Source organism: Eschscholzia californica, unplaced genomic scaffold, assembly GCF_041429995.1.
Source record: "Eschscholzia californica isolate CP2 unplaced genomic scaffold, dmEscCali1.0.p SCAF_5, whole genome shotgun sequence".
In the NCBI taxonomy this organism is placed as follows: Eukaryota; Viridiplantae; Streptophyta; class Magnoliopsida; order Ranunculales; family Papaveraceae; genus Eschscholzia; species Eschscholzia californica.
This window is the reverse complement of record NW_028238472.1, coordinates 39,701,243-39,711,372: the sequence shown is the minus strand read 5'-3', so window position 1 is coordinate 39,711,372 and position 10,130 is coordinate 39,701,243. Positions and strand designations below refer to the sequence as shown.

Genomic DNA, 10,130 nt, shown 5'->3' with positions numbered 1-10,130 from the left:
TTTTCTTTCCTTAGACTTGTGGGCTTGGGCTTTGGGCCTTGTATCTCTTTAGAAATCAAGGGGGTGCCTTCAACACATATCTCTACATTTCTAATTTTCAGAATAGACAAAAATGCCCCTCGACTTCTTCATTCCATAACTTCTCCGTCCGAACTCCGATTCGACTTCCGTCTTCGCCATCAGACTCACCATTGACTCCACTTGCCGTCTAACCTTTGATTTTCACCAAAAAACCAAAAAACCCCTGGACCTATTTCCTTCCGATCTCTTCCACATGAGATAAAATAGTGATAAATGCTCCGTTTTATTCTGAATTAAGAGTCAAACTCCAAATGAGGTACCTACCAATAAAAATATATAAGTAATTAGAAATAAAACACGAAAAGAACTAACTCATCGAAGTTAAGCGATCCAAATGTGGCATTTTAACGCCACATCAGAAGACGATTCTACTGCTTTTTCTAAGTGAAGTTGAAAGATTGTGTTTAAAGCTTGTAAGATTGTTTCTATTTAGACTGTTGGGTGGTGGATCTTGTAAGGTTGTAAACTTTTAATTAATCTGATGGGGATGGGCGGGATTTGGATTTTTAGCTGTTAATTCTGTTTAACCTTGATCTTGAGTTCGCCAAAATTTCTAATCCTAATGATACTGTTCTAGTGCTCAATGGAAGAACCTTTTAATGAAGCAAATCATTGAACACGGAACAGGTGGATGCACTTGAGATTATACCGAACATAGACAATGAGTTTGCAAAATTTTGTGAAAAGAAATAACAACTTAAACATCCTAAAATCGAGTAATCTCATTTTAAAACACATGGCCGGAGTATCAACAACTTATACATCCTAAAATTGAGTCATCTCTTTTTAAAAACACAGACCAGAATGAGCTTGTTTTGAAATCATGGCTATCTTCGGCTATTGCTACCACAATCATCATCTTCTTAATCAACTCTCAAATTTGATTTCTCAATCTATGAGTTAACCTCTAACTCAATTAGCTCTAATCAATTAAGTATACAACTTTAATCACAGATTAAAACCCCTAAGGTTGATGATGGTTATGATGGTGGCTTGTGAAGATGAAGATTATGGCGGTGACTATATAGGTCGGAAAAGATGAAGACGACGGCGACGATGATGATGGTAGTAGTCGATGAAGGAGAATGGTTATATGTGGTTGATGAAGTTGATTAATGAAAGAAAGATGAAGAAGGTATTGGGATGAAAATAAAAATGTAAATAAGGGCATTTTCATCATAATTTACATGTGTGATTCGCACAACTGATATTCAACTAGAAGCTAACGTTTTCCTTCCGCGTGGAAATGTAAATCAAAAGTTTTAAAAAAAATAGGGGTTGTCCTAATAGCGATAAAAAATTAAGGGTCAATATCATTAATAAGGGCATTTTTGTCCTCATACACGTATGTGATTCACACAACTGACATATAATTAGAAGTTAACTTTTCCGTCCACGTGGGGTGTAAATCAAATGTTTTTCAGAAAGAGGGGTGGTCCTAATACTGATATAGAAGTGGGAGTCAATGTCAAAGTCTCCCTTAAAAAAATTTCTTCTTCATCTTCATCCTCTCCTTCGCCGGCGGTCTGATAACCCAGACGATGAAGGCCTGGTTTACCAGACCTTCGTCTGGATCTGGGGAGGCGACAAGGTATCCTTCCCTTGTCATACAGTCTACGATCAGCACCTTGAATCCGATTGAGATAAAAATGAAGTGTTATAGACCTTAGGGCATATACAGTGTATAATTTCTGAACTTTTGGGCATTCTTCTTTGAATAGAGAACAGGGGCTTGATGAACCAGGAGGTGAAATGCCTTACGGAAAGGAGGCAAAGGATGAACTGGTTAAGCTAGTTCAGGAAAAGAGTTTGCTGATTTGTGTTTGGAGATATCTATTGCAATTGAAAGTTTATACAGGTAACATTTGATGAAAATTTCAGTTGCTTAAACCTAAATAGCTTAAGTTCAATGATTAAATAGAGGGAGAAAGAGAGATGAGACGGAAGAAGAAGGAGAAGAAGAAAAAATATATAATATATATTTTTTTTTATGTTTGAAGGTCGCCGGCAGGAAAAGTGGCCAGCCGGCGACCTTCGCCGGTGAAGACGATGAGGTGGTGAGAAGATGAGGTGGCTGAGAGACGTTATGAGATGGAAGAGAGAGAGGTGATGACTAGTTAACGGAGTTATAACGGTAACTGAAAAAGTGGACCATCTGAATATTTTTCATAAAGTAGGGGGCTAGGCAGGAAACCGGTCATAAAATTGGAGGCTATTTGAAAAATAACCTTAAAAAATATTCAGTCACCTTGACAGATTGCCTATAACAACTTTTGGCAATGTCTTAAAATCTCCCTAACAAATTGCAGTTCCAGCAGAAGCACTAAAGTTTTTTTTTTTTTTTTTTAATTGTCAACGTGCCTCGAACCCTGACATCTAGGGTGGAAGATTAAACGTCTTACCTTTTCAACCAAGGGTTGTTGGCAGAAACACGAAAGGTGATTATTGGTCCTAGATATGTGAAAGAGTACTTTTCCATTATCCAAACAAACTAACCTTGGAGGCTTGGACATTAATTTTGATCAAGGCATTTTTATAGGAAAAGTTGTTATTAATTGAAATAGTCCTCAGCCTTAACAACAAATTCAGGTTCAAAGAAGATATATATTAGATCCAGACAAGTTTTAATATTTAGGTAAGAATTAGTTATCAATTGATAATCCCATTCTAAGTGAAAGATAAATTATTGACACCTTTGCCTAATGTCTATATAATTCATTCTTATATACCATTTTAAACACTTAACACCCTTAATCAAATGATTAAAGTTGAAATTTTATCCAATATTTTGATTTGAGAGAAAGAGAATGGGATTAGAGCAAATAATGTATAGCTTGTTAGGAGCCAAAAGAACATTGTTTATGTTGTTGGTTCTTTTGTATTTATGTTTTTCATCTGTTAGAGCTTCTGTATCTTATGACAATAGAGCTATTACCATTAATGGACAGAGAAGGATCCTCATTTCTGGCTCCATCCATTATCCAAGAAGTACTCCTGAGGTATTCAAATGGTTCAATGGGTTTGTTGTTATTGAGTATTGGGTTTGTATTAGTTTGTGGATTATATTATTGAGTATTGGGTTTGTTGCAGATGTGGCCTGATCTGATACAGAAAGCAAAAGTTGGAGGTGTAGATGTAATTCAAACTTATGTATTTTGGAATGGACACGAGCCTTCTCCTGGCAAGGTAATATAAATTACTCCACCATCTTCATCATTTTCTTTTCAAGAACTTCATTTTCTTCATATAATGCAGAGAATTTAATTGGGTTCTCTTTGGAATTTTATTTTGTAGTATTATTTTGAGGATAGATATGATCTTGTGAGGTTCATCAAGTTGGTGCAGCAAGCTGGCCTCTATGTTCATCTACGAATTGGTCCTTACGTTTGTGCCGAATGGAACTTTGGGTAAGAGCTTTACACTATTGGGATAGTTAGCTTCAAAGATTTTGAATTCAATTCTTGTGAAATTCAATTTCATCCATCGATTTCTCGTTTTGAAGAAATAATTATGATAAATCATGTTCTTCTGAATTGAGTTTAACTACACGAAAAGTCTACTTTTTGTTCAATTTAGTTAGCGAGCAACATTCAACACAAAAGATATGTCAACGAAACTACCTCGTATAAACAGTACAATTTAATACTATTCAATCTTCAATGACTTGTTTTGTTCTGTTTCTGGTTTAGAGGGTTCCCCGTTTGGCTCAAATACGTTCCAGGTATCAGTTTCAGAACGGATAATGAACCTTTCAAGGTTGGATATTTGGGTTCAATCTATCTCTTCACCCAAAGTTTCATCTCTGTTTTCCGTTTCTTTCAATTACAATTCTGTTGCATATACTTAATTTTCTTATTTAATAATGAAGGTTGAAATGCAAAAATTTACGACTAAAATAGTCGACATGATGAAGGCTGAAAGATTGTTTGAGCCTCAGGGAGGTCCAATAATTATGTCACAGGTGAAAAAATATGGTCCATCGACTTGTGTCATATTGTCCACTATCTGATTCTTGAGAGTATGATTTGTTACTATATTATCAATATTTGCTGCAGATTGAGAATGAATATGGACCAGTGGAATATCAACTCGGTGCACCCGGTCGTTCCTATACAAAATGGGCCGCTCAAATGGCTGTCGGGCTTAGTACTGGAGTTCCATGGGTCATGTGCAAGCAAGATGATGCCCCTGATCCACTTGTAATTACTACATGCTTACTATTTAGTGGTTACCAAACGGACCATCACAGCCCGTTTAGGTGGCGTCGTGATGGTCATGTGCCTATCGAATTGTTCGTGGCGGGACATTTTTGGACCGCCACCCACAACATGTTGTGAAACAGTATCACGGGCCTTAGCTCGGTCTAAATATCTTGTTTGTAGATACATCTGTTTCTTTTTATTTTGTAGTCATGCTTTGTGTTTTATCTTATGACAGTTAAGTGCATGCAACGGTTTCTACTGCGATTGGTTCACTCCTAACAAGCCATATAAACCGAAGTTATGGACAGAAAACTGGACTGGATGGTAAACATCGTAAACCAATTTAAAATTCCTAATCCACGCACACACGCACACACACACACACACACACACACATATATACACAGTTACACACACATACATTTTAAGTCCCAAATGGCGATCAATCAGTCCGTTTAACCCCTAGTTTGTCACCTATAGATACCCTAACTAAGAGTTCCATTAGTGGATGTTAAGATGCATTTCTTTTTATTTATAATTTTATCCTTTTGTCAGTTCTCTCTTTCACAACTTTTAGTTTTCTCAAAGAGAGAAAGAGGAGAGAGGGGAAGCAAGTACCGACACTCTCCGTAGACTTAACAACCCACTGAAGGACTGTTTCTTAGCAGGCCGAACAATCTATTAATCAAAATTTGAGGGTCAAATGGGCAAGTAACTTAAGAGAAACTCTTTTGTTGATTAACTATTTGACAGGTTTACGGCGTTTGGGGGTCCTGTACCTCATCGACCAGCTGAAGATGTCGCATTTTCTGTTGCCAAGTTTATACAAAGAGGTGGATCATTCATGAATTACTATATGGTAAGAAAATGTTATACTTTTCGTTTAGGTACTACTAGTTATGCTCGATCGATATAATATGACGTTAAAGTTCATTTCTTCATTTTGTATTTCAGTACCATGGAGGGACTAATTTTGGTAGGACAGCGGGTGGTCCGTTTTTATCAACTAGTTATGATTATGATGCTCCACTTGATGAGTATGGTAGGTTATCTTTAAAATATAATCAACTATTGCCACTTATATCTATTATTTGAAGGACACCCTTTTTCTCAATCGAGAAATTGTGATAACAATTTTTTCCTCTTATAACTACGCGAGTACATGATTGATACGGGTTGACTTTGTTCTCTTGTAGGACTACTAAGGGAACCGAAATGGGGTCATTTGAGAGATCTTCATAAAGCCATTAAGTTTTGTGAAGCAGCTTTAGTTTATTCAGATCCTGTCAGAACAGTACTTGGGAAACATCAAGAGTCTTATGTCTTCAACTACAAGGCAGGAGGTTGTGCTGCTTTCCTTGCTAATAATGATTCAGGATCTCATGCAACAGTTAACTTTAGGGGGAAAAGCTTTGATCTCCCTCCTTGGTCTATCAGTATTCTCCCTGACTGCAAAAATGTTATCTTCAACACTGCAATGGTGATTATCAGATTCTTACTCTTTTTTTAATTACAGGATTTGTTCCTTGCAAATTTTTTGCAAGTTCATCCTAAAGGCTTCAGAACTTATGAAATTTGAGGTAGCACCTATATGGCAGCCCATGGATGCTCAAATGTCTTAATCGTAAGAGACTAGCAGTCTTTGGCTCTGATGCAGTTGTAAACTACCCAATATAGGTAGCACCTATATTGCCACCTGTGCCGAAGCCCAATGAATGACAGAGCTATATTCCTATCAAAGGCTCCCGAAAGCCCACCAAGGTCTCAACAAATTACGCTTGAGCTTGCACCTATTGTCCAGACGCTGGTCGCTCCGGCAAGCGAATAGGACAACCTAAAGTCCAGTACATGGATATGGCCAATGTATATACATGGATATTCTTGTCCTGCTTACGAAGTCACTTTGTCTGAATTTTTAATGTCATAAATCTTAACAGGTCGGAGCTCAAAGTTCGGTTCCAGTGATGACACCAGTGATGACACCAGTGATGAAGGGCTTCTCCTGGCAATCACACATTGAAGAGCCTGCTTTTTACAGTGATAACTCATTAACAAAGGTTGGACTAGTTGAACAGATAAATACAACCAGAGATATTACGGATTATTTGTGGTACTCAACAGAGTAAGTAGTAACAACATGTCATAATTTGCTTTCTTCTTTCAAACCTGAAGTTTCAGGTGTATTTGTCAATGGCCTATACTCTTACGTATAACTTATATTTCAGTGTCAAAATAGACTCGGATGAAGCGTTCTTAAAGAACGGCAAGAGTCCTGTGCTCACAGTTATGTCAGCTGGCCACGCCTTACATGTTTTCATCAATGGTCAATTATCAGGTAAATGAAATACTTTTTATACAAAAGATAATTCACATAGTTAAACAGTTGAAGTTTGCTTTCCTTGTTTTAGGATTTTTTTTAATAAAAGGAGAAAGATCAAATAGCTCAGACATATTAGATTCAGATAAGGTTAGGCTCAGGCGATTCAGACTCGGACAATAATAAAAATAGAAACAAACCCGCGGTACTCTAACTACTCGCCCAAAGGCGTAACTTTTCTTTTGTAATTTTTCTCTTTGTTTTGACAGGTTCTGCATCTGGAAGCTTAAGACAACCGAAAATAACATTCACAGGTAACGTGATGCTGAGACCTGGCATTAACAAGATTGCTCTATTAAGTGTAGCAGTTGGCCTCCCGGTTCGTTATGTCTTTCTCTTGGTCAACTCGTTTGTTCATATTTAAATATCATGATTGTAGCAGCCTAGGAGGCAAATCTTACTCTTCTAATCTACCACTATTTGTCGTCTGAGTTCAGAATATAGGCGTACATTTTGAGACACGGAACGCGGGGGTTCTAGGTCCAGTCACGTTGACGGGCCTTAACGATCAAAAAAGAGACTTAACCTGGCAAAAGTGGTCTTACAAGGTAAATCTCGTATTAGTATCATTCTTCTTGGTGTTTCAGTTTCTTTGTGTTACCATTACAAGATGGAGTAAGCTCTCTTCCTATTCCTGTGTAGGTTGCTTTAACAGGCGAAGCGATGAACCTTGGTTCGTTCAGCGGAAGTTCCTCGGTGAAGTGGGATCAAGGTTCTATAGTGACTCAAAATAAGCCCTTGACATGGTATAAGGTGAGTACTACTTTGTACATTTTCTGGAAATGAACGAACAGTTGACATGGTGTTGCTTCCACAGACTACTTTCAATGCACCAGCTGGGGATGATCCATTGGGCTTAGATATGGGTAGCATGGGAAAAGGTATGATATGGATAAACGGGCATAACATTGGGCGTTACTGGCCCACAAACAAAGCCCGAGGTAGCTGTGGTGGTTGTAATTATGCCGGATATTATGACGAAAGGAAATGCCAAAGTAATTGTGGAGATGCATCTCAAAGATGGTGAGACGAGTTTTACTCGATTTCACATCGATTTGGTGAGAGTCGAGAGATGTTCTAACTGGTGTTTTGCTTCTCTTATTTTCTTTAGGTTTCATGTTCCTCGGTCGTGGTTATACCCAACTGGAAACCTATTAGTTATATTTGAAGAATTGGGTGGAAATCCAAATGGAATTTCTTTAGATAAAAGAACTGCTCAAAGTGTATGTGCTGATATTCTCGAATGGCAACCATCACTGACAAGTTATTTGAAACAAACGTCAGGGAAAAGTAACGGGCCCTTAAGAGGCAAGGCCCATCTTTGGTGTACACCCGGAAAGAAAATTTCTTCTATAAAATTTGCAAGCTTTGGAACTCCACAAGGAGTTTGTGGAAGCTATAGTGAAGGAAGTTGTCATGCTCACAAGTCTTACGACATTTTTCAAAAGGTATGTGTTGTTTTCTCTTTGGTATCACTTATCTCATGAAAACGAAAACGGAAACAAAAACGGGCAATTCCATTAGCGTATTGAGTTTGATAATTTCGAGCATTTGAAGATTATGTCACATAAATTCTTGGGTGGTTTTGAGCCTCTCTCACCTCGAGAACTAGCTCAAGAGGTGAGGCTTTTCCTGACGCTTATAAACCGACTACAAGCCCCTTCTACAGCTGTGGCATTTTCCCAACAATTTCATCCTCACACATTAGTTTAGACATTAATAGTTTGTTGGAGTTGAAATTGTTGTTTTCTGGGATCAAATACGTATTGTTCAGTGGTCTTAGACCTCTTTCATCCCGAAAGCATGTTCAAAAGATGTGAGGTTTCTCTTCATTTATAAACCGACCACCTGCCCCTTCATGCAGTTATCCTAACATAAATGACTTGCCGAGTCGGCTATAATATACTTTTTTTTTGTTGTTGAACTGGCTATAATATACTTGAATATGAGAAATTGCATATTTTGTAACACAAGAATGTTTTTGCAGAGATGCATTGGGCAACAATCTTGTGCAGTAACTGTATCTCCTGATGTGTTTGGAGGAGACCCATGTCCAAGAGTCAACAAGAAACTATCTGTTGAAGTCATCTGCACTTGAGTAACTACGACACATTATTCGGCCTCAAAGTACATTCTTCGAACAATTGAAAATCTTACCGAGAAAAGCTAAATGTAAATAAAAATTGTTGTAGCCCTGTAAAATGGAGCGGTTATGAGTAATAGTCGATTACTCTTTAAAGAGGATTTTTTCATGAATTATTCTTTTACATATTGTTTGTTGGTAATAAACTTTCATTTAAACTTCCGATGATGTATTTATAGGAAGAAGTCCTTCCCATCGGAACTTATCGTTTGTGACTTTATTGGGCAAACTGTTAGGTTGCAGGAAACTGAAGAACTTTCTGACAAGAAACCAGAGAATTTCTCTTTCATCATCGTCTCTATCTTGTCATGTTTTTCTCTCTAGCAACAAATGATGAAGAAGATAATGTTCGAACGATTTATTTTTCCAAAATGTGTTTGAAATATGCTTTCTTTTTCATTACAGTAAAAAAAACTGAAGCGTTTCGAAGACAATAAAGATTAAAGTTCGTCTACGTGAGTTTGTCTTTTAAGATGATTTCTTCGGGTTTCTTTTTAAATCTGAACAAATCTAGTAGACTTGAAAAAAACTAATTTGTTTGGATCTTCCATTTGTGAATTTTGATGAAGTGAGATAATCTGGTTTGTTTTTTTGCAAATTTAAGTTTGCAAGAATTCGATTTTGCTAGAGCTCGACTTTTTTAAACAATTGTTGCAAGCGTAAGACTGCAAAAGAATGAATAAGATAGAAAAGATGAAGATTTGTAATTTGAATTATTGCAATTCTGTTTGCAAATTTTGTAAATTTTAATTTGCAAGAAAATGAATTAGATTTTGACAAATGAATTCTCGTTCAATTTTGTAAACATATATTTGAAAGATTTGCTACCAGCAAAAGTTGAAAACTGCAAACTGTTGAGCCTGGTCAACTTGTATCAAGTCAAGAAATCTAGAGATGACCTAAGCTGCACGTGTTGGATACCCACATGACGCACCAGCGAACCTTTCATAGGCCAAATAGAAGGGTGGACAGGAAAGAGCTTTGCAACTTGAGCTAACACTAACAAGAGAAATTCTTGGAGGTGGGCATGCGTCTCCTAGACACCTGAAACTCTATCATGACATAAATGCAAGTAGATATGTGGACCCGGGTAGACTCTTCCACGTGAGCCCTAGACTAAGGAGATTTGTAGATGAAAGTTCGGCACTTTGAGTTCTGCTTTGCCTGCATCGAATAGCTCTACGCGGATGGCTAGACAGTGCGAAATATTTGCTTTCCATAAAAAAATAGTCATATGATCATGATCATAAAGATTCTATTAACGGCTAAGTGACGTGGCCATCGTCAAGCTGGTGTCTAACCATTGCAAAATCAGAATTGGTGATTG

At 37.4% G+C, this 10,130-nt stretch overlaps 1 protein-coding gene across 1 annotated transcript; it reads left to right on the top strand.

Annotated features, from left to right (window-relative positions):
- Positions 1-2,476: 2,476 nt before the first annotated feature.
- LOC147539151 (beta-galactosidase 1-like) lies at positions 2,477-8,965 on the top strand. Its single transcript, XM_086644859.1, has 18 exons — positions 2,477-3,080; positions 3,172-3,267; positions 3,376-3,488; positions 3,771-3,837; positions 3,950-4,042; positions 4,137-4,280; positions 4,519-4,607; positions 5,037-5,142; positions 5,238-5,325; positions 5,480-5,763; positions 6,221-6,405; positions 6,509-6,618; positions 6,870-6,979; positions 7,098-7,208; positions 7,303-7,413; positions 7,478-7,683; positions 7,772-8,108; positions 8,648-8,965. The coding sequence occupies exons 1-18, from the start codon at positions 2,889-2,891 to the stop codon at positions 8,756-8,758; spliced, it is 2,553 nt and encodes an 850-aa protein (XP_086500985.1). The 5' UTR covers positions 2,477-2,888; the 3' UTR covers positions 8,759-8,965.
- The last annotated feature ends 1,165 nt before the right edge of the window (positions 8,966-10,130 follow it).

Bases quoted from the DNA above. Each gene is read 5' to 3' on its own strand.
- LOC147539151 (XM_086644859.1), top strand. From the start codon at position 2,889: ATGGGATTAGAGCAAATAATGTATAGCTTGTTAGGAGCCAAAAGAACA. The intron at 3,081-3,171 runs GTATTCAAATGG...GGTTTGTTGCAG, and splicing joins ATCCAAGAAGTACTCCTGAG to ATGTGGCCTGATCTGATACA. The intron at 5,764-6,220 runs GTGATTATCAGA...AAATCTTAACAG, and splicing joins TTATCTTCAACACTGCAATG to GTCGGAGCTCAAAGTTCGGT.